Here is a 24615-nt window from a genome sequence, read left to right as displayed (position 1 = left end):
GTTTTCTCATTTGGTTTCTTTTGCCACTATGAACAATGACCCTTGAACAATGGGGGGGGGGGGGCTGGTGCCCCATGCAGTTGAAAATCTGAATGTAACTTTTCACTTCCCCCAAACTTAACCACTAGTAGTCTATTGTTGACTGTAAGTCTTACTGATAACATAAGCAGTTGATTAACACATATTTTGTATATTATATGTGTTATATATTGTATTCTTACAATAAAGTGAGCTAGAGAAAAAATGTCAAGAAAATCATAAGAGAAAATATATTTACAGTACTGTACTGTATGGAAAAAATCCGTGAATAAGTGGACCCATGCAATTCAAACCCGTGTTGTTTGAGGATCATCTCCCCCCTTTCTGGAAAGGGGCGTTCTACTTGTCCGTTAGGGTTTGCTGAGCTTTTAATTTTAACTCCATTGTTCCCAAGAGGCTTAATTAATCACTTTCTCTTCTTTGCTTCGGTAGCATTTTATTTGTATTGCTACTGTCGTCCTTAGTTGAGCACTTTGACGTCTATTTAGTTACCAAGGAGGATGCCATCTGTGCAGCCTGTGAGCTCCTTGAGGGCAAGAATCCTGACGTACTAGCGTTGGTTTCTTTTGGCCTGTTGTAGTCTTGAGCTCAGTTAAGTACTTATGAGATAAATATTCTAGTCATAATGCCATTAATCGAATGTTTGCATTTCTCTTACTTATGGGATGCATGGTAGGAGTATATGCCTCTATCTCATAGAAGTTAAAGTTAGACTTAGCTAAGTGACTTGCTTTGGCCTGTGAATTGTGAAAGAAAGTGAAGTGTGTATGGTGAAGTGTGTACCCAAAGATCTGAAGCCCTTAAGATCAGCTGTCCGATTTTCTGAATTTCCCTTTGCCTGCTAAGTGTTTCAGATGGTGGAGGCTTTCTTATCCCGGGTCCCTGGGTAAGTATGACATGGAACAGACTTTCAAGATGGGCCTGTAGCCTGAGGAAGAAAGCTTTGCTATGTATTTTTTTCCCAGTTTGAACTCATTGAAAAAATGTACAAACTTGGTTTTAGTGTAGTCATGAAGTGGTGCAACCATCACTGCTAATTTATTTATTTGTTTGTTTGTTTGTTTATGTTTATTTGTTTCTGAGACAGAGAGCATGAGTGGGGGAGGGGCAGAGAGAGAGGGAGACACAGAATTCGAAGCGGGCTGCCGGCTCTGAGCTGGCAGCACAGAGCCCGACGCAGGGCTCGAACTCACAAACTGTGAGATCATGACCTGAGCCGAAGCCGGTCGCTCAACCGACGGAGCCACCCAGGCGCCCCGCATCACTGCTAATTTAAAGAACATTGTAGGTACCCTAGCAAGAAAACCGCTAGTCACCGGCAGTACTTTCCCACCCTCCCCTTCTCTCAGCCACTGGCAACCACTAATCTGCTTTAAGGTTCATTCCTGTTTATATCATGATTAATACTTCATTTCTTTTTATGGCTGAATAACATTGCATTGTATGGTTATAGTACATTTTATTTTTATTTTTTTTTAAGCTTATTTATTTATTTTGAGAGAGAGACAGAGTGTGCACAAGTGGGGGGTGGGCAGAGAGAGAGGGAGAGAATCCCAAGCTGACTCCACACTATCAGCATAGAGCCCAACTTGGGGATCAAACCCACAAACCATGAGATCACGACCTGAGCCGAAATCCAGAGTCAAACGCTCAAACCGACTGAGCCACCCAGGCACCCCTATAGTACATTTTATTTATCCAGACTTTGTTATTTTAAGTCACTGAGATAAGTATTTGAGTTGACAGTATTTAGAATATCCTATTTGCCCCAACATTTGGATAATTGAATTTAATGGATAGAACATTCTATACTCTTAAAACTGTCTTAAATGACACTTCCATACTTTGATTATTTTTGTGTACATCTGAATCCAGAATCCATTAGGGCAATCATGAGGCATTTTTCCCCATGTAATGTTGATAAATTTATTGTATACATTAATGCACTTTATTCTTTTGAGAGTATATTTTCACTTTCACAACAACTATTGATGTTTTGATCTATTAGCTTTATAGCCAGTAACCTGTTCACAAGTGTGTTCCTTCCAGCAGTTGGTCAGTGATCTGGAGCTTGCGCTGTACATCGTGTACATGAATATTGTGTTTAAACAGACTTGGTTCTCAGGCCAGGACAATAACATTGACGTGATAGGAATGGTACCGATAATACTAACCTGAGTTCAGGGTTCTGAGGAGGAGAGGCCACAGAAACAGACATGGGGAAGAAAGATGTTGCAGTTTTTATTCCCCAGTAGGGCTGAATTTGGAACGGTTAGATGAGTATTTGTCAAGTAATTGTGTTTAAATCATTTATTTTACTAAGATTGGAGTAGTTTTAATGTCTCGTGAGCTGAATATATCTTGGTTGAGGTCAATATAATTTAACTCTAGACCTATTTGTAATAATGGAAATTAATAGAAACTAAACCATAATTAGTCAACATTACTTAACTTTGTGTCGCTCTTCAGAGACACCAGATTACAAATAAAAGCTTTACTGCCAAACCGCCAACAAACTGAGCCAAATTGTCTTGGTGTTTGAAGTCAGAGCAAGGGTTGCTTTGCTGTTTGTGTTTTGTCCAGTGGGTGGCAGCATAACTCAACCGGTTGTCTTGGTGGCCAATTTGAAATTTTATGTATTTTTTAGAGGCTAGAATTTCTGTACTCTGTTTAACTACAGAGTGTGTTTTGAAAAAAACTTTCATCCCCTGAATATGCTATTTAATCCTTACTGAGTATGATATTTTTTAAACTTTCTTTTAATGTTTATTTATTTTTTAGAGAGACAGAGTGCAAGCGGGGGAGGGAGAAAGAGGGAGACACAGAATCCGAAGCAGGCTCCAGGCTCTGAGCTGTCAGCACAGAGCCCAACATGAGGCTTGAACTCACCAACCGCGAGATCATGACCTGAGCTGAAGTTGGATACTTAATCGACTGAGCCACCCAGGAGCCCCAGGATGATTTTAGATAATAAGAAAATTGCCTATTGTCTCTACATAGATTTCAAGTAAAATAATTATCATTGCCAACTGGTAGGCAGCTCTTCGTATGTGTATTTCACTGAATTTTTTTTGAAAAAGTTATTTTGAGATCTATTTTTTTATCCAAACTGAAACTTAAAGCACTTGTTATAGCAAAGTTGTTCTTGTCTCACTGAATTTGCCAGTGAGATACTTCAGCCCTCTGCAGACCATAATTCTAATAAGTTCACTGTCAGTTTTTCAAGATAAGGACTGTGTTTTCTTTTTATATGCCCTCATGGGGCTTAACATAGTGTCAGACTCAGAGAGAGATCCAATAAAATACTTGTTGATAAAAAGCATGTGCTTGCTTTACAGCTGAGATTACTAGAACCATCTACTTGTTACTTAAAACAGCATCCTGAAGATGGAATTTGTGATTAGCAAGAGAGTCAAATCACTCCAGTAATGAATAGATGTTTGTAGTTATTTATGATCACAGTGTATACAGAGTACAAATATGAGTTGTATTCTTTTTATTTATTTTTAAAATATGCATTTATTTATTTTGAGAGAGAGAGAGAATGAGGGAGGGGCAGAGAGAGAATCCCAAGCAGGCTAATGTGGGGCTCAATCTCACAAACCGTAAGGTCATGAACTGAGCGAAAGTCAAGAGTCCCCAGTTATATTCTTTTTAAAATAAACTTTTTGTTTTGAGACAGAGTCACGTATTTAAATTGGAAAAGATAAGGGAAAAAGTTTTCTTTAAAAAATAAGCAAATAGGGATAAGTGGTAATTTTTGTTAAGTATTAAAAGAGGTGAGGTGTGTAGAAAGTGAGAAGTCATCCTAGTCCATCTGACTTCTTTAGATATTTTCCTGTATTAAGTAATCCTTGAACCTTTTGTAACTGCCATGTCACCTATCTTAGTCACTGTTAATGTGGGTAAGCTGTAGGAATCAGGGTCACAGAGGCTGGACTTTTAATTCAGTTTACTCTCAAAGACTCAGTGGAAACTTACATAAAGGAACTGGAATGGGGTGCTTGGGTGGTTCATTTGGATGAGGATTCGACTCTTGATTTCAGCGCAGGTCATGATTTCACGGTTCCTGGTATTGAACCTCGAATTTGGCTCTGGGCTTCAGCACAGAGCCTACTTGGGATTCTCTTTTTCTCCCTCTCTGTCTGTCCCTCCCCAACTCACTCTCTGTCAAAATAAATAAATAAACTTAAAAAAAAAGGAACTGGAGAATAGGTGTGGACTATCCTTGTGTTGGGGCTCACAGGGATTCTGAACTGTTAGTTATACGTGGCCTTTAATGATTTGTTACCATTTCTGTTGTTTTCTTACCAGCCTTTGTGGCTGCCATCACTGATGGAGAAACTGTTCATGTGTCCATTCTTTCCTTAGACGAGCTGGTCACTTTTTATTTTTATTATTTTTAAAAGATTTTATTTTTGGGAGGCACCTGGTGGCTCTGTCAGTTAACTATCATCTAGTTCTTTTTTTTTTTAACTTAAAAATTTTTTAAAAAGTGCTGTCTATAAAATAACATCTATTTGAAGTTATTAATTGCAACATTGCAGTAACAAAAGATTGAAAACAAGCTGTCAATATGGAGATTAACTAGTACATTCAGATATTGTACTTAGAACAGGTTTCTTAAAGTGTGGTTTGGAACTTACTAGTTTCCCTGAAATCCTTTCAGGGGGTCTGCAAAATTGAAACTGTCTCTAGTACTACTAAGATGTTTTTTGCCCTTTTCTGTGTTGATACTTGTTCTGGTGGTGCACAAGCAGTGGTGCAAACTGTTGGTGCCTTTGCACAAATCTTCACTTTCACATGCTGCAGTAGAAAACGAAAGCATTTCACTTAAGAATATCCTAGACGTGGGGCGCCTGGGTGGCGCAGTTGGTTAAGCGTCAGACTTCAGCCAGGTCACGATCTCGCGGTCCGTGAGTTCAAGCCCCGCGTCAGGCTCTGGGCTGATGGCTGGGAGCCTGGAGCCTGTTTCCGATTCTGTGTCTCCCTCTCTCTCTGCCCGTCCCCCGTTCATGCTCTGTCTCTCTCTGTCCCAAAAATAAATAAACGTTGAAAAAAAAAATTAAAAAAAAAAAAAAAAAAGAATATCCTAGACGAAGCAGTGAAAATTATTAACTTTATGGTAACTTTGGGTACTTTAAAAAATATCCTGGGGGCTCCTGGGTGGCTCAGTCAGTGAAGCGTCCGACTTCCGGCTGAGGTCATGACCTCGTAGTTCGTGGGTTTGAGCCCCACGTCAGGCTCTGTGCTGACAGCTGGAGCCTGCTTCAGATTCTGTCTCTCCCTCTGTCTATTCCCCTCCTGTGCTTGTGCTTGCCCTCTCTCTTTCAAAAATAAATAAACATTAAAAAATTTTTTTTTTAAAAATATTCTGTGCGGGGCACCTGGCTGGTTCGATTGGAAGAACATGTGACTCTTGATCTTGGGGTTGGGAGTTCGAGCCCTATGTTGGGTATAGAGATTACTAAAAACAAAAAAATAAACTTAAAAAATCCTGTGTGAAGAAATGGGAAACTACATACCAAAGTACAGTGATTGTTTTAAGAAAAAGCACTTGTGTGTGGTTGTATAAATTTTGAGCTAAACTAGCTGGGTTTTGTTTTCCTGTAGACACTATTTTTATTTGAAAGAATGACGACAAACTGTGGTTGTTTAGACTTTGGTATATTCGACATTTTCTCAAATCAAGTGTGTCACTTCAAGGAAAGCAACTGACAGTATTTGTTGGCAATGATAAAATTCGAGCTTTGAAGTGAAAATTAGAATTTTGGAAAACCCGCATGGTCTACCACCATGACCTTGATAGCTTTCTAGGACTTTTAAAAAAAACTCTTCTGATGAGATAGGTGGTGATAGTAACAAATGTAATTTTTTCTTTTTCATGTATAGTGAAACGTGTCAACGTGTGGAAGATCTGCATAACTCAGTCAGTATTTTATAAATGACCAATTTATGATGATATAAAATGTATGTGGTAAAAGATCCATCCATAGTACAAGATAGACCAGTGGGTTTTAATGTAATAGAGTACAAAGAATTCATGATAGTTTCAGCTTTCCTGTTGCAACTAACCTTTAAGAAACTACCACTTGTCAAGTTTCAAAGAAAAATATCCACAATTACCTGAAAAGGATATTAACAATGCCTTCCTTATCTGCCTACATATCTGTGTGAGGCTAGATTTTCTTCATTTACTTCAACCAAAACAACATACCATGACTGATTCCATACCACAGCAGGTATGAGAATCTAGCAGTTAAGCTAGATTCTGTTAAGCCAGGTGCTAAAGAGGCTTGCAAAAATGTAAAAACAATGTCATTTTTCTTACCTTTTTTGGGAAAATCGTTATTTACATACAACTAGTTTGTAATCTAAAGTATATACTATAACAAAGTGTTAAAATGAAATAACTTCATTATTGTCATTTTGGAATAAATATGAATACATATTTTTAAAACCAAGGTTTAGTTTCTAGTATGGTAATTATTGATAGATACAATCCATATGATACAAGCTTTTTGGAAGCTTTAATAATTTTTAGGAGTGTCAAGTGTTTCTGAGACCAAAACGTTGGAGAGCCACTAGAATAAAAGTCTCCAAGATAATGTTGTTAGGAAAGGTACAGATTGTTTTGGTTTTATATTAGCATTTGGGTGGAAAGGGATATAAATGGGATAGTTATTTTCTCGTATGTATGTAAAATTCTTCTGGAAGGATATAAAGGAATTAAGTGTTGGTTGGTCCAGCGAGGAAGGAGTAAAGGTAAACTCTTTACTTCCTTTTGAATGCATTTGAATTTTAAACCAGATGAATGTATTACCCATTTAAAAACAGAAGAGATTGAAACATTCCTACCAGCTGTGTTATGAATTTCAGGGAATCTAGGTCTGTTATGAAAAGTTGGAGCAAGTTTGGAGCAATGGTCATTTTTCTGTCACCTTGCTTTTTCTTGTTTTTCTTTTCTTTTCTTTTCTTTTTTTTAGAAGAAAAATGAACCTTGCTTATTTTAGGGATAAAAAATTGCATTTAATGTCCAAGCCAAATACATGCATATTGAAATGATGTAAATCAAATAGGTAGCAATTTCCCCAGTGGGGCCCAAGATATACTGAACTTAAGTTTTAAGGAGGAACAATCTGTTATTTTTTTTAATAGCAGTTATTTCTAGTTCCTAGTAAAGAGATTGGATTTATTTTAGAAGACTGTTATAATTTATAGTCCTGTCATTTAAAAGGTTTTGAATAAGTGCTGCATGAAATGTGGAACTAAAAAAGCTAAGTAAATGTTCTGACATTTGATTTAGTACAAAAAGTGCTTTTTAATACTCATAACCTTTGAGGCTTTGGGAATTCTTGAAAAGAATAACTAAGGAATTCAATTTTATTTATTCTGTCTGCTATTAAGTGTGCCTTTTGATCAGTGTTCATACTTTTAACTTCTGAATAGATAAAGTGTCCTTTTATGAAAAGGGAAAATTATTTTAATGCAAAAACTCTTCAGATTTTCTTTTTCTCATATAATACTTCTAAAATTTATTTCTTTGGATGCTGAAATATCATTTCCAGAGCTCTTTGCAGCAGTTTAGAAAAAGATATTACATGTGATTCTGTCCATTAGTTATAGTTAAAAGTATGCTTATAATGTGGAACCATTTCCCCCAACTTCTTTAGTTAACAAAAGACTGCCTTTCATAATGTTAATAGGTTTTTCTGAAGTATTAGACAAATAGGTGGTTAACTCTGAAAGTTTACTTATCCTCACTAGTTGCATATGCATTTGTAATGTTGGACATTTTTCAAAGCATATTCATATTGTTTTCTTTGATTGTTGGCATATCTTAGAAGTAGCACAATTAGTATTCTTCCTATTTCATATTTATGGAAATTGAAATTCAGAAGGCTAAATGAATTGCCTAAGGTCATACAGTCTTGTCAGATAATAAAACAGTTTAGATAAAAACAAGGCTAGATTAGGTTAGATTTAGATACATTTAGAGAAATTTAGATTTAAGGAAGACTGTCCTTGCAAAAATGCATTTATCTCTGCGTGCTGTGTTCCAGGTTCTGTGGTCAGCTGCGGAGGCATAAAGAAAAGACACAGGTCTTGCCCTCCGGGGACTTGAAGTTTAGTGGCAAAGACCAGTTAGCGGGAGAAGTGAAGAAGAGGGATGGTGCCCTGTGGGACGGCCTATATCTCAGATAGTTTTGAGAAAGGGACACAAATCTTGAAGGGTGAATAGAAGTTAGCCCAGGGTGAGTCTCATCAGGGCCTAGTGATAGAGACGTTCAGGAAGAGGGGTCAAGGAGGTCTCAAACAGCACACCGACGTTGTTTGGGAACTGTTTAGGAGTGCCTTGTGAGTGCTGTGCCGGGCCGTGTACAAGAAGGAGCAAGATGTGAAGCAGAGAGGCAGATGGTGTGCCCTGAATTGTTCTAAAGGTTACAGGGTGCCAAACAAGGAGGGTGGATACATGGAAGGACTCCGATTGACCAGGGTTTGAGTCCTAGTTCTTGGGCTCACTGGCTGTGGGGCTGTAGACAAGTGACTCCTTCTGAGCCCTTAGTTGCCTCATACGTAGAATGGACATAACATTCAATTTGCAGGTAATTAGGAGGACCAAGAAAAATAAATGTGGAAAAAGGACCTAGTTTGTGCCAACCCTCTATTCAATAATGAGAGATGAATTAGAAGTAAGGACAGTTCACTACACATACTCTAACGTCTAAGTAGAACTGAAAAAAGTATAAATTAAGTCTTATTTTAAAAATAGTATTAGAACATTGGGACATTTCTAAAACAGTATAGCTGAAATGGTTTTATAATTTCATTGCTTAAATTTAGCACTTAGGAATCTTTTCAGCATAGCATTTCCTTATACCTTGTTTGAAAGCAAGACCTTCTGTGCAGGTTATGGTTGTCAGGTAGTGAGACTTCGCCGGGTTGGAACCACCTGTTTGCATGGCAGGTTGTGCCATGCCCATCCCCCTAACTCTCTAGCTCTGGAATGAATTCGTAGCTGGGAGACCTGGGTCTATCCTATTTACTCTCTAATTTTAGACAAATGACTTGCCCATTTGTGCGTTTCTTCAATATTAAAATGGCACCTAATTAATTTACCTTTAGAGAATACAATGCAACGGTAGATGGATGTACTTTCATAAAACACAGTGCCTTAGTCTGCTTGGGCTGCCGTAACAAAATACCGCAGACTCTGGTTGGTTTAAACAACAGAAATTTATTTCTCACTGTTCTCGAGGCTGGGGAGTCCAAGATTAATGTAGCCTCTGATTTGGTTTCTGATGAGAGCTCTTTTTCTGGCTTGTATACAGCTATGGGCTTGCTGGGTGCTCACATGGCCTTTCCTCTGAGTGTGTTGGTGGGGGATAGATAGGTGGAGGAGGGAGATAGAAAGAGAGAGGGAGGAAGGTTGAGCCCCCTGGTATCTTTTCTCATGACACTAATCCTAAAGGATCAGGGCTCCACTCTTATGACCTCATTTAGCCTTAATTGCTTCCTTATTCCAAATATAGGCACAGTAGTTCAGGCTTCAACACAGGAATTTGGGGAGGGGGACACATAATTCAGTCCATAGCCCGCAGTAAAATTGGAAGTGTTTCTTTCGATGGCTTTATGACCTGGTATTTTGGTAACAATGAGTTAAAAGCCAGGCATGTATTATGTTTATTTTGTTGCTCTCCAGAGCTGCAGATGTATATGAACCATTTAAGTCTCTGCTTTCTAACTAATTGGTTAGCTATAGAAGTGGTATAGAACTCGGAATATTACTGTGCCTAAGGTAATTCAGCAAACTTTTTTTTTTTTTAATTTTATTTATTTATTTTGAGAGAGAGAGGGCAGAGAGAGAATCCCAAGCAGGCTCTGCAGTGTCAGCGTGGATCCTGATGTGGGGCTCCAGCTCACCAAGTGTGAGATCATGATCTGAGCTGAAACCAAGAGTTTAACCAGCTAAGCCACCCAAGCGCCCCCAACAGCCATTCTCATAGTGTATTAAGCCTGTACCATTTCCTTGAGTTGTTTTTTGTTTTTTTTTTTTTTTCCTTATTCTAGGTCCAAATACAGCCTGGTTCCTATCAGAAATGTACACATAGTTTAGTGATAATTTTAAAAATCATTTATCTTAATAAATACAACTTGTGAATTCAACTTTTTACTCATTAACCGAGCAAGCCTTTTAGCTAGCATGGTAAAGTTACACAGTTTTTAAAGACAGCAAAACCAAACTTCAGTTTTGCGTAGCAGATTTTGAAACAAAGAAGTCTAAACTAAACTTCAGGATATACACCTTCTCCTTTTCTTTATTGGGAATTTCATTATGAATTTTGACTTGGACTTCTGAGTGTATTTGCATTTTAGATTTGTATTGGAAGGTCTTTATACTTGGTTTCCCATAATGATCACATTTATCTTCTGTCTCACAGGCCAGCCCTCCAGATCTCTATATTGAAAGATTTAATATAGCCCTTGGACAATATATGGGAGCATTGCAGAGCATTGTGCCTCTTTTCATATATATGGTAAGTTAGAGCTGTTTTCCCTTTCCAAAGTATCTCAGTTTATTGGCCTAAATACAGATAGATACAGAATTAAGCATGTTTTCTTTCTCTTTTACTATGTATTATGTTAGAAATGGAAATTAATCTACCTCAGTAATGTTTGATTGTGTTGACATAGACTTGTTTACCCTTTTACTGTTTAAAAACTCCATAAATAACACTGCTGAATAGACAATTAGGCATTAATAATCAGCAGTCACTGTGTTAGCATTTATTTTATTTCTGCCATATGGAAGATCCTGTGCTTGGGAAATAAAGATATACAAGAAAGATTTTTTTGTCCTCAGAAAGTAGAGAGTTAAGCAATATATTTAAAAACATGATGTGCGATAATGTCAAGTCACCCCATAAAAAAAGTAGAATAATAAAATTTTCTTCCACTATGATCTCTTTCATTTGGAGAATTATGCCATGAGTATAGTTTGTAGTCTGTTGACTTTGTTGATTTGCCTCCCTCTCTCTCCTAAATATATAAAGCCATAGAATTTTTTTTTTTTAATCTTTATTTATTTTAGAGAGAGAGAGCGTGTGCAAGTGGGGAAGGGGCAGAGAGAGAGAAGGAGACACAGAATCTGAAGCAGGCTCCAGGCTCTTAGCTGTCAGCACAGAGCCCGATATGGGGTTGGAACCCACGAACCGTGAGATCATGACCTGAGCCGAAGTCGGACAGTCAACCGGCTAAGCCACCCAGGTGCCCAAGCCATAGAACCCTGATGTTGGTGTTCTTACTGAAGGCAGGGGCCCTTAAGAACCATTTTTGCAATTCCTCTTTGTTTTTTAGATTAGGAAATGGGATGTTTGGGTTCATCTGTATTCTGTAGCATAAAGATTGCTATCTGTGAAATACTAATCTCCAAAATGATTTATTCTCCATAAAATATACCTTGCTGAAAAAACAAAACAGAACACTGGGAGAAATCTGTATTATCAGCAGGGGACTATTACTTAAATAACTTGTGGGAGATACTTAACAGTAGAAAAGTAAGCAGTTAAAGGTAATAACATGTATGTACATTTAGAGAGAAATCTCCAGATACATTAGGTAAAAAAAAAGCAACATGCAAAGCAGTATGTAATATTTCTTTATAGCAAGTGTTTTCTCTTTATTATGGAAAATAAAGCATATTCATATATATGCAAGCAGCATTTTAGAAAGAATATACAAAAGTTTCCGCAGTAGAATGGGGCCTTTGGGAATGCGACAGAGGGTCTGTTGTGCGAGACTTATTTTTGTTGCATGGTTTTATTTTGTCACCATGTACGTATTATTATGATTTTTATAATCTTCTAAGAATTAAGAGAATCAGAGAGCAACTTGCTAATGTTCTTCCTTGTATTTCCCACGTCTGTCCATGGAGTTGACATTTAAATATGAACAAGTTCAATCTTGTTTGACTTGCCAGTCGTTCTCATCAGGATGCTTTTGGCTACAAAAAACAGAACACCTGATTCAAAGTGATTTAAGCAAATTAGGAAAAGTATTAATCCCTTGGAATAAAACTCTGCAAATAAGGCTGTCTCTAGGGTTGGTTGAATCCATGGTTCAGTAGTGTTACCAAGGATTCAGGTTCTTTTTTGTCTCTTCACTGTACACAGCATCTGTTTCATCTTATTCTCATGGTTGTAAAGTGACTATAAGATGCTTGGCACCAAAGCCTAGGTTTCCCTCAGTCTGATTGTTCTATGTTGGGTCATGTGTCTGCCTTTGAATCAAAAACCATTCCTAAGAAATGCCACAGGTGAATAACTTAGACTAATGATTACAATGGATTGTATGTTGGGGAGTCAACCAGTCCCTGCTCAGCCTAGATCGTTGGTAAAGGGGGTACCTTTCCCTAGTGTTTCCTGTTGTTGCCTTTCAATGATGGAGTGTTTCTAAAGGGCATGTTATGTGCCTCTCCCACAGTGTGGTCCATGTGTCTCTATATCTGTTTAGTTAATGTTGAGTGTCTTCCCGTGTTCTTTTGGAGTGTGTATGTGGTTCATAGCATTTTATCTTTATGTACTTTAACCCCTTGCCAGAAAGACATATAACTAATAGTAGCAGGGCTTTTGTTTTCTGATATTGGTGTTTAATGTTTTAATTGATGCCCTTATAAATTGTTTCCTAAAATAATTTATTTTTTAGTGCTTCAGTTCATTAGACAGATCATTTCCCCCTAATAGATACACTAAACATAATGTATTTTCTCTTTCAGAATAAGTTTTACATCGAAACCAAGCTTAACAGAGACCTAAAAGATGACCTTATAAAGCTGTTTACGGAACATGTTGCAGAAAAGCACATTTACAGCCTAATGCGTAAGTGTTTTCAACTTATAGGGATGAGTTAACACTAACAAGATTTTTTTTGTTTTTGTTTTTAAGTTTATTTATTTTGAGAGAGAGCGAGAGCATGAGCCAGGGAGGAGCATAGCGAGAGGAGAAAGAGGATCCCAAGCAGGCTCTGTGCTGTTGGTGCAAAGCCCAACGCAGGGCTCGACCTCATGAACTGACCTCACAAACTGTGAGATCACCATCCGAGCTGAAATCAAGAGTCGTACTCCTAACCGACTGAGCCACCTAGGCACCCCAGTGATCTTTTTGATTTTTGATTAGAGAGCATCGGCATATAAAGCCCAGTGTTGACATCTTCTGAATCATAGCAAGAAGTGTTGGAAGTTCAGTTCTGTAGGGAGAGACCCAAAGGAATTGAAAATGTGATTTGAAGCCCCCTGGAGAGCTGGGGGCACTTAGCCAGGTTATTGGGCAGTGAGTGCCTTTATTATCTGGCCTGACACTTCCTCTTCCCCCGCATCCCTCCGCCAACAATGGGGGAAGTTAACCCCTAACTTTGTTACTGGTAATTCTAGAAGGAGCACAATACTGTATCTTTGAAATGGAAGCACAGAATCCTCTCTGATTTTTTTACCCTTTGGTATAAAAATCTCTTCTCAAAAAAAAAAAAAAAAAAATCTCTAGTCTGGCTCTGTCACTTATTAACTATATGTTAGGCAAGCTTCTCAGCCTCTGGTCCTGAGTTTTTCTTCTATTAGTTGGGACTTGTAAAATGTTTACTGTAATGGCAACATAGTTAGCAAGTAAGCAGATCAAAGTGCCAAGTTCAGTTAGTTTGTCTCAGCATCTTTTAAAAGCTCCTATTTTATGCAGTATATTATTGAAGTCGTTTTTTAGAATTTGGCAGATATTTGGATTTGTAGTATGTATTTTTTGCTTTCCTAATAGTCATAAATAGTCTGTACCACAGCAAACTTTTATTAGTATTTACAGAAGAATTAGTCTAAGCTTGACCATAAACTCTTTCTAATTTTTGAGTTTAAATTAAGAGAAGGAACTGTTAAACATTGGGCTGGTTTATTTTAGAAAAGCAGAATTTTCAAATAATATGCTAGATGAAGGTAATATTTGTTTCATTATTATGTTCCCAGCAGATTCTAGAATCAGAATAGAGACTGATATCTTGGGAGTACGACTTTTGAAAAAACTGGACATATGTTTATAAACATCTTTAAACGTAATCTCATGAGATATTGCAGCTGTTACAACCACTTAAATATTATCTCTGATGTTGACATTGTCTTTGCCTTCATTGTAAATTAGAACAGAGTATTTTGAAGTCTTTCCTTTTAAAATTCTTTGAGAAACGCTGCCATTTGGTAGAAAAGCTTATTTGATTACTCTGTATGTTTTTATATTTGTCATTAATTTGGAAATCAATTTTATTAGGCAAAAACAAAGAAAATATTCAAAGAGAATATAGTAGTCCAGATCTGGTGAGACAACTCTGTCTTCAGTCCATGTAAGCCTTCCATAAATTCATGATATTTTATAAGATCAGACCACATAAAGACATAAAATCCGGAAAAAAATGAATTTTTTTTTCCTTTTAAACCTTCAATTAATTTGTACTTTATTTTTCAAAAAAAAGTAATTATCATCTTGTTTATTATAGAATCTGATTTTCAACCAAAATTATATTTAAAGGTAGACAGGCTTTTCTTTTCCAAGTAAACTGTAAAGTTCCTTAAGCTTTTGTAAATTGGATAAACCTGAGCTTATCAGTTATCTGTTGAGCAGTTACCAGGCATTGTGCTTAGAGTAAGGGATTCACACAGTGATCACTGGCCTAGTTTGGGCTCTGTAACAACAAGAGACACTCTAAGTGTTTAATAATGTTATGTTTAAAAAAAAAGATTTTTTAAAAATAAACACACACACATAGTGCTTACTATGTAGTAGGACCTATTCTAGGTACTTTAGGACAGTCATTACCTCCATTTTACAGATGGAGAAAATAAGGCATAGAAAGGCTAGTATTAATTAAATCAGAAAAACACAGCTATTAAGAATTGATTTCTTGGCCCTAGTTGACATTTATTTTCCTATACTTATCCCCTCCAGCAAAAACAGCTACATTCCATGTGTATAATTTTCTGAATTCTGATCAGTAATTTCCTTTTTGTGGCTTTAGATACATTTGAAAATGCTAGTGTTTATTATTACCGTGTAACATATCACCTCAACACATAATCTTTTATAAAGTCATTTATTTTGCTCACATCTGCAATTTGGGCAGGGCTTTGCGGGGCACTTTATCTCTTTTGTACTCAGCATCGGCTGATGCGACTCACCCAGGGGTCGGGGACTTTGAAGATGGGTCACTCATCTGACTGGCAAGTTGTGGTGGCTGTAGTTTTCTCTCTTGTGTTCCCTCTAAGAGTGAGTGTCCCAAGATCTAGGAAATGGAAACTGCCAGTTTCTTAAGTCCTGGGCCTAGAAACTGGCACAGTGTCACTTTTGCTGTCTTTTGTTGAGCAGGCAGTTATAGAACCCAGATTCCAGGGGACTGGACAGGGACACCTCTCAGTGGGAGACCTGTTGAAACAATTTAGGGGCCATGTTTTACAGCAGAGCAAAATGAACACCCTCTCTGCTAATGAATAATTGGTATTCGAATGCCCTGGTTTTTAAAAATTTGTGTATTATTTTTTAAAAGCAGGCTTTTTTTTTTTTTTAAGTTTATTTTGAGAGAGACAGACAGACAGACAGAGATAGGAGGGGTTGAGAGAGAGGGAGAGAGAGAATCCCAAGCAGGCCTGTCTGCCCTGCCAGTGTGGAGCCGGATATAGGACTCACACCCACAAACCACGAGATCATGACCTGAGCTGAACCAGGTGTCCCTTTAATGCCCTAATGACCACCTAGGTGTCCCTTTAATGCCCTATTTTAACAATTGTTTCATGAATGAAGATAGTGACTTCTCATTGCAAATAAAGGTAGTTTTTTTTTTTAACTTTTATTATTTTTTTTAATGTCTATTTATTTTTGAGAGAGAGAACATGAGCCGGGGAGGAACAGAGAGAGAGAGAGGGAGACACAGAATCTGAGGCAGGCTCCAAACTCTGAGCTGTCAGCACAGAGCCCGATGTGGGGCTTGAACTTGTGAAGCACGAGATCATGACCTGAGCTGAAGTTGGACACTCAAGTGACTGAGCCACCTGGGCACCCCAAAAAATATTTTTAATTTCAGTTTTGATTTTAAGAATTACTTCTCATATTAAAAGAGGAGAGAAGCCCTGGGGTCAGCTTGTAGCTCTGAGGAATAATTGGATGAGTGGAGGAGCTTCGTTCTGGTTCCAGGTCAACTGTTAAGCTGTGTGACTCTCAGGATGGCACTTAATCTCTCTGGACTTTAATATCATAGACTGTAAAGAGGTGAGAGCATTAGAAGTTCACTAAAGTCCAATTCTAGTTTCCATCAGTGGGATTGTTGGAGAATCCTTGTTTTGTCTTTTTAACTATATAATTTGGGGGGGGGGACTGTTAACTAAGGGTTTAGTTAACAGTGGCTTTAGTACTAGTTAGTACTTTATTAGTACCTGTTACATGTAAGATCTGTATTTCAACGGTGGCATGGTGAATTAGAATGCAAATTTAGAGTGAAACATAGGTTCTCAGCCCTCTTCTGCTGCCTGCTAGCTCTGTGACTTTGGATGCATTTTTCATTGTGTTTTATATTGTTTTGTTTTTAGCCTCTGTTTCCCTATCTGTTAAAAAAAAAAAAAGATGATAATTAAGCTTGTGAGAAAGTAAATTGTAAGTAAAGTTTATGAGAAACCTGTAAAGTACCTAGCACCTGTTAAATACTCAAGAAATATTTTCTTCCCAGTCTCAAGCTGCTGCCTCCCCAGATTCTCTTTTCCTTTTTCTTAAAAGAGGAGATCAACCACAAGTCTTCTAAACACTGATCTCCTAAAAATAATTTAGGTGGAGAGGATTTTAGTGAACTGTTAACACCTTCTCAACTTTGTAATTGTTTGTTATTGAATATAATTCTTTTCATTTAATTCACCCCAAATTAATTTTTATATGTTTTATGTATAATTTAATTTGTGAATGTATCATTTCTTCATTTGTAAATGTATATATTTGATTACATAATTAACATGTGACTGAACATGAAGATTTAGTGGGATCAAGATTTACGAAGGCCAAAATGATTGGTCAAAAGGTAGGAAATGATTTGAGATAGAGTCTGCATGTGGGACATATGTTGAAATTAGAGATAACCTTGAGTTGAAGAGACTCCTAGTGTCTAAAATTTAGAATTGCAATTTTTAGGGGCACCTGGGTGATCAGTCGGTTAAGCACCCAGCTTTGGCTGAGGTCATGATCTCACAGTTCGTGTGTTCGAGCCCGGTATCGAGTTCTCTGCTGTCACCGCAGAGCCCGCTTCGGGTCCTATGTCTTTGTCTCTCTCTGCCCCTCCCTGCTCAAGCTCTCCCTCTCTCTCAAATATAAATAATTATTTAAAAAATAAAAATAAAATAAAAATAAATAATAAAAAAATAATTGCATTCTAAAACATTTTCTGCAGTGCTTTTGTCATCCTTAAAATGTATCTATCTGTGCCATTCAGAGTTAGCAGCTCTCTCCTGACCATAGAAGCAGAAGGATCACCTTGAACAGTATACCTCTTACTGTCATCACATAAGTTCAGATGTAACTCGCATTGCGTGTTTGAAAACTATAAAATCATTGCTGGCCAAGTGAGGTGGTGTTTTCATTTGTGAAAAGGCATAGCTTATATATGACTTTACAAGCTCGGCTTAGAGTAAAATTATGCCAAGTTTTATGGGTTTGGGGGTAGTCAATTGTAGGTCTTTGAGAGATAAATTAAAAATTAACTTCTGAGTCAGTGGTGTCTGTTGTATCTACGAAATGAAGGAATATGTTGATATCTGTTAATGATGTTATTTGGAGGAATTATTTCTATTTATTTAAAAATGTTTTAATAAAATTTTCATTGGAGAAGATAACCTAAAAGAAAACTGACTCTCTTGTCACTGTCGGTCGGAGTCCTGTGGTTGTGAGAGTCAGGAAAGTGAGGATGAGCCAGGCAGTGTCTTGTCTTTACTTTTAGTAAGAAAAAAGTAGTACATGTGGTTGTAGCATTTGGAAAAGTGACTTTCTGACTGATTGCATTTCCTAAAATTACGAATGAAGTATCCAGGAGCCTCAAATATGGCGATTTGGGGAAAGAGAAATGATTCAAGGGGGTTAGAGACCATTTTATTTTCCAAATGTAAACCTCCTGACTCATGAACTTAGTGGGAGGTACTCTCAGCTCACTTGCTAAGTACCGTGAATACTGTTGCTTTTGGAAAGCTTATTTTCAGAACCTCCATGAATTGAATAATCTCCCTTAGTGTTTTAACAGACCTGCACGTGTTTACTTATTAGATTGAGCTCTAGTGCATTGGATTTTTAAAACTCTTTGGAGTATAAACTTGGTTTGTCCTCTGAGGCTGTTCTTTTCTTGTGCTCGTTTGCTCTTTAGTCTTTGGGAAAAATAGTAACAGAAACCTTGACAATAAGTGTTCTATCATTTTTATAACCCATTTTCTCTTCTTTCAGCTTTACTCTTAGAAGCCCAGTCAACACCATTTCAGGTCACACCTTCAACTATGGCAAATATTGTGAAAGGCCTATACACTCTCAGACCAGGTAAATAGTGGTCATTTCTTTTGGGGTTGGGCTTGTTTATCTGTTTATGGTAGCTCCAGCTTATCCAAGAGGACAGTGTTTGTCTATCTGTTTCTTGAGGCTTAATGGTATTTGGATTTGTTATAGCAAAAAAAACCAGAAAACATTGAGTAGATACTACACTCATCATTATGAAATGTAAACTCAGGACTCGCTTGAAATTCTTTCCACACTAGTGAAAACCAACTTGGTTAGGAAATACAAGGAATGAATTTGTAGCAGACGTTTTGGATGAAATTGAATCTCATATCCAGTATTAATCTCTTTTTTTGTTATGGAGTTTCTCCTTTGCTTGTACCCCACACTGCAAGTATATGTAGACATACACACCCACAACTTCATGTTCTCAGGCCTATTTTATAAATTGCAAGGAATCTAGAAGTGTTGGTAAATGTACAGTCATTTTCATAAGTATATTGTGAGGAGAGAGAGAGTCAGAATAGCAGAACCAAAAATCAGAGATCACTGTATTCAGAGGCCTGGCTTGTAAATTGTCTTAATGTATCTATCTTAGAATTAAAAAAACAAACATTATGAGGGGCGCCTGGTTGACTCAGTCGGTTGAGCGTCCGACTTCGGCTCAGTCATGATCTCCTGGTTTGTGGGTTCAAGCCCTGCGTCAGGCTCTGTGCGGACAGCTCAGAGCCTGGATCCTGCCTCAGATTGTGTCTCTCCCCCTCTCTCTGCCCCTCCCATGCTTATGCCCTGTCCTTCTCTGTCTCTCAATAATAAATAAATGTAAAAAAAAAAAACACACTAAAAAAGTTATGAATATAACGGAACCCCAAGATGTTTTTGTATTTATCTTCCTATTTATAAGCCAGAACCTCAATCTTGTCATACAGTTGTCCAGCAAATTACAAAATGCCTATAGTAAGAGAGATTGCAAAAGCTCTCAGGGTAGGGGCACCTGGGTGGCTCAGTCAGTTAAGTGTTCGACTTCGGCTCAGGTCATGATCTTGCGGTTTGTGGGTTTGAGACCCATGTTGGGCTCTGTGCTGACAGCCCAGAGCCTGGAGCCTGTTTCGGATTCTGTGCCGTCCCCCCCACCCCCCTCCCCTGCTCTTGCTCTTTCTCTCTCTCTCTCAAAAATAAATAAATATTAAAACAAAAAAAAAAAAAGATCTCAGGGTAGAACATTGTTCTACAATCTAGAAACCTTAAGGGATGCTTTTTTGACAGTGCTTTTTTGTGGAATTCTTTATGTCATTTAAGGATTAAATGAAATAAAACATGATCTAAAGAGCTTAACATGGTACCTGATAATAAGCATGGCTGATATTAGCTGTTTTGATTACTCTCCAGTTGGGTCCAGTGGTTATTTTATTTTCATTAATTGACGGCTTGATTGTTTGCTTAATTAATTTGAAAGACATGTGAGAATTTAGCTTGCTGAAATGGAAACCAATTAAAAACTGTGGTACCAGTAGTAGACTGTGATGTCAGAAATACCTTCTTTCCCAGGTTACTTTGTAAATGATTAGGGTCTGCTAGAATATTCATATGTAATGTTACTTAAATTTGGATCAGGCCTTGCTCTACTCTTGATAACTGTAAACAAGTTATTCTTATAAAGTAATTAATTACTTACATAAAGTAGCAAAAATATTTTATTACATATGTCCAGTAAACTGATGTTTTCTAGTTTCTCAGAATTTTGTATTCATTTTATTAAATGATGAAAATGGCTCATGAAGTTTTCTTTTAGTGCTATAGGTTATGAATGTTTTTTTTTTTTTCTTTAATTTTGGAAGGCATCCAAATGCAGTATGACAAGTTTCTAAATTCTGCCTCCCAAGTAGGCAGCTTTATCAGCTCTGGCTTTTATCATCTATAGCAAAATTGCATAATAAAACTAATCACTAAGGGTAGGAAAACTTACAGATATGTATTTATCCAAATGCTGTTTTATCCATGTTCGAGCTCTTATAATAGGATTCATACTACTTGTGAGGAGAATTTTGTATTTGAGAATTGTCCTTTTGAAAAGGCGAATTTTATCACAGACTAACCGTTTGCTGCCCTAGGCATTTTCTGAGATACTATTAAACATATTTTGACATTTACCTGTCTTGCCAGTGCCTGTTGTGCTCCTGGTTTGTTAAAGTAGTTTTAGTCACTGGACAGATTAAGGTTAAAATACTTTAAAAGTTGAATTTTAAATGTGGAAGTTTCTTTCATTGCAGTGGTTCTCAAGCACTGATCTTTGTATAATGAGAGTCACCCAAGAAAGTTTTTTAAACTAATTCCTAGACCCTAATCCTTGGAGAGTCTTATGACTATTACAATTTTTGGTGTGTTTCCATCCGATCTTTAGAAGCTTAGTTGAGACACAGTGCCAGCTGTCCCAGCCGGCCCTTCTTCATTTCATACACACACTTTTCTTTGATTCCTTCATCTTGTATTTTAATGATTGCCTGGAGTTCCTGAAAATGGCATATCGGTCTGACTCCTGCCATCTCTGACTGATGGCTAGCGGCTCTCCCGGGCACCGTGTGGAGACCGTAAAGCCATACTTGAGTTGAGCTGACAGGAGGGACACTATTGAGAACATTTTTGCCATGAGTTTATACAGTGCGTGAGCAGCTTGGCCCTGGTGGTGTTTTTGTGGTATTTGTTTTTGTTGTTGTTGTTGTTTTGTTCTGGTCGTGTTTAACTTACTATCCTCCTGTTGGGCATTTTTTACTTACCAGTGACCCAGCATCACACAGCATTAAACATATTTGTTTGCTTGTGTTTGTTTCAGATTTAGAATTATTTACTCAAATTACAATTTTTAAAGCGAGCTCACTGGATTAAATACAGCATTGACATTTTATGGTTTTTGATATGTACATTAAGATGTTTTCCAAAAGGGAAAATTTGAAAGGACAAGACTAAAAGAATCTAAAAGGGATAACAGTGCTAAATTAAGACCACCAACAAGGTAGGGGAATGCTAGTTTTAGCATGCCCTTGATACAGGTGGATGTTAGTTGTAGTTACCATTCACAAAATAAGAGGAAGAGAGTGTTTATTTTAGCTTGAGTTTTTTGAATATTAACAAGGCTGTCATTGTGTTTATTTTTTTCTTGTAAATTATAAGTCTTGTATATTATTAGTCCTGTCTTTCATTCATTTATTTGGTCTTACTGATTTATAAAAATGTTTTATAAATAAGGATACTGATTCACCTTTGTCATGTCTGATGCATATGTTTGCCTTTTCTGTTTTGATAGATGAACGCTTATTTTTCTATAGAGTATTCTCTTTATCTTTTATCTCTTTCTCAATAATTTGATACCCATGTTAATTCTCTTTTCTTTCAATACTGCATACATTTAATTTGCTATAATTTAGTTTGGGCCAAAATAGGTTTTTATTTCAAAAGTACTTACTCTAGTTATCTTCAGCCTACTTCCTAAATGTTTAGACCTCTCTCCCCCATTTTTGTGGTACTTTTTGTATGCTTCCTTATTACCTGTACTATTCTCTATTCTTGGGCCAGTATGTATGTATGTGTGTATGTACATATGTGGTGTGCTTGTTTAATTTTTTTTGGTATTGAAGCATAGGTGGCATGCAACGTTATGTGGGTTTCAGGTATAGAACATTGGTTCGACACTTCCGTCTGTACACATTACTCAGTGCTCACCACCATCAGCGTAGCCGCCGTCTGTCACCAATTGTTACAATATTTTTTACTATGTTTTCTGTGCTGTACTTTCATCTCTGTGACTTTGTTAGTATAACTGGAAATGTATACTTTTTAAATCCCCTTTATGTGTTTTGCTCATACGTCTGTGCATCTCCCATCTGGACCATGCTCTAAGAGTGTTTTGCTTTCTTGTTTGTTTGTTTTGTTTAATTAATGCTTATAGGGGTTAGTATTTCCACCAAACCCTCACTTTTAAGTCCCTTCCACTTGGAATTCTTTGCCTGTCTCACTCATTTTTCCCCCATATTAATCACAATTTTTGATAGGTCCATTCACAGATTCTCTAGAGATTTTCATTAAATTTTGTTAAAACAGCAAAATGGAAAAATATCTGCTTTCTTTGACTATAAATTCATTTTAGAAAGGAAATTTAACCTGGTTGTATATTTTTTATCAGAATAGGATTACACTAATTTTCCCCCCATTTTGAGTTTGCTTTAATATATATTCTTTCTTTGAACAAAAGAAAACTTTACATTTTTCATTTAACTTGTCTGATTTCCTTAATGAATCTTTTCCTTTCCTCACAGAGTGGGTTCAGATGGCTCCAACTCTGTTTTCTAAATTTATTCCAAACATTCTCCCTCCGGCGGTGGAGTCTGAACTTTCTGAATATGCTGCTGAAGATCAGAAACTTCAAAGAGAACTTATACAGAATGGTTTTACGAGGCAAGTTTTTTTCCCCCCTTTTGACAAAATATGTCCATTTCCTTAGGCCAGTTTGGCTTGGCAGGGGAGGGAGGCCAGAGTTCTTAGAGTGGGAAATAACTGCTGAATGGTCAAGGTGACACTGCGGGGAGAGGCCGTTGGCTCCCTGTCTGTGCAGAGATGGGACAGCTGGGGTCTGATTCCATGGAAGCCGCCTGTCACTAAAAATGGATTTGAAGACAGGATTTCTCAGTGGGTGAGTAGTTAGACTGGGAAGCCTCTAAGTGCTCTTCTAGTTTTGATCCTCTACTTTAGTTCTCAACACCTGGGAAAACAGAGAAATTTTATGTTTAGTTACAAGGTACTTTAGTTACGAGGTACAAGCAAATGACTTCGTTTTACGACTAAACCAGTAAAGAGGCTTTTAGATTCTGTTTTTCATATTTTCACTTTTGTCCTAAATTCTACTTGTTTCTTCTTAAAAATTAGAGTATATCTTTACATGTGTCCAGAAAATTTGCCTTCCTTGGTTTTGATACATACACTTGGCTAATTTTTCTAAAATTTGCAGTTCAATATCGTAGCTATATCCCAGAAAGTCTTGCAAAGTGCATTTTTTCAACTGAAATAGATTATACTATGGGAAAATACCCTGTTGTGTCACCAAATCATTGAAAGGTGCAGTCAGGCCTTATATTTTCATAATCCCTACTCTCAGCACTCTTACATACCTTCTCTTGTTTCAATTCCTGACATTAAAGGAAGAAAGTTACGGAAAGTTAGGCATAGTTGTGAACGCAATGGTAGGTTGAATATTGATTCACTTTATCTAAGGCTAGGCTGGGGATGGACCCTCTCTTTCACTGGTTCTGAAGCCAAGCTAAGTTTCGGAACACCAGTCTTGACCAAGATCACTGTTACTGTCTCTAGTGTCAGCACAGGTTAGGAAAGAAAGCAAAGAAAGTCTGTTCTTTGTAGCCTCACGGGTTGGTATTTATTCCCCTTTTGCCCTTGTGCTATCTATATTCATGTGGTAATGGGGGCACTGAGTAATCCACTCATCATTTGCCCCCTTGCTGGCAGCTCGCACAGGAAAGGCTCACGGAAGCTGTGTAGATAGGTCTGGTAATCTTGACTTTCTTGGATCAAGTTAAGGGAAGGCCATAGGAATGCTGGAATGTTAGGCTAATTTTTCTCCCTGATGTCCAGTGGCCAGGTGTTTCCTGACATTAATTGCAGTATTTCTAATAATGGTATTATTTTCATACACAGAATAAAGCCATTTAATGGCATAGCATTTTACTTAGTCATATTTGAAGAGCTGTTCTGTTCATACGGTTCAAAAGTCAAGATGATATAAAAAGCATACATTGAGAAGTTTTGCTCCTTCTTGTCTTCCAGTCTGTTCCTACCTCGTTAGGTGACCATTTTATGAGCTGCTGCTGATTCCTTTCTGTGTGCCTTTTGATATACCGATGCAAGCAGACATGATATGTGTTCTCATTTTTATTCCTTTCTTACACATTCTGTTGTGTAGCTAGAACTTGTTTAGCCATTCCCCTGTGGATGGCAACTTGAATTATTTCCGGTCTTGGTGTCACACATGTGC

The 24615-nt window shown here is 37.4% G+C and overlaps 1 protein-coding gene across 1 annotated transcript in view; it reads left to right on the top strand.

Moving 5' to 3' along the window:
• CACUL1 (CDK2 associated cullin domain 1) overlaps positions 1-24615 on the top strand; it is a 72434-nt gene that overhangs the window by 37713 nt on the left and 10106 nt on the right. The window contains exons 4-7 of the mRNA XM_003994457.6: positions 10482-10577; positions 12815-12917; positions 18534-18623; positions 22889-23027. Of these exons, the coding sequence (XP_003994506.1) occupies positions 10482-10577; positions 12815-12917; positions 18534-18623; positions 22889-23027 (428 nt within the window). The remainder of the gene's footprint in view (positions 1-10481; positions 10578-12814; positions 12918-18533; positions 18624-22888; positions 23028-24615) is intronic.

Source organism: Felis catus, chromosome D2 (assembly GCF_018350175.1).
Source record: "Felis catus isolate Fca126 chromosome D2, F.catus_Fca126_mat1.0, whole genome shotgun sequence".
NCBI lineage: Eukaryota > Metazoa > Chordata > Mammalia > Carnivora > Felidae > Felis > Felis catus.
The sequence above is the reverse complement of the archived record's forward strand: the minus strand, read 5'-3'. Positions and strand labels throughout refer to the sequence as shown.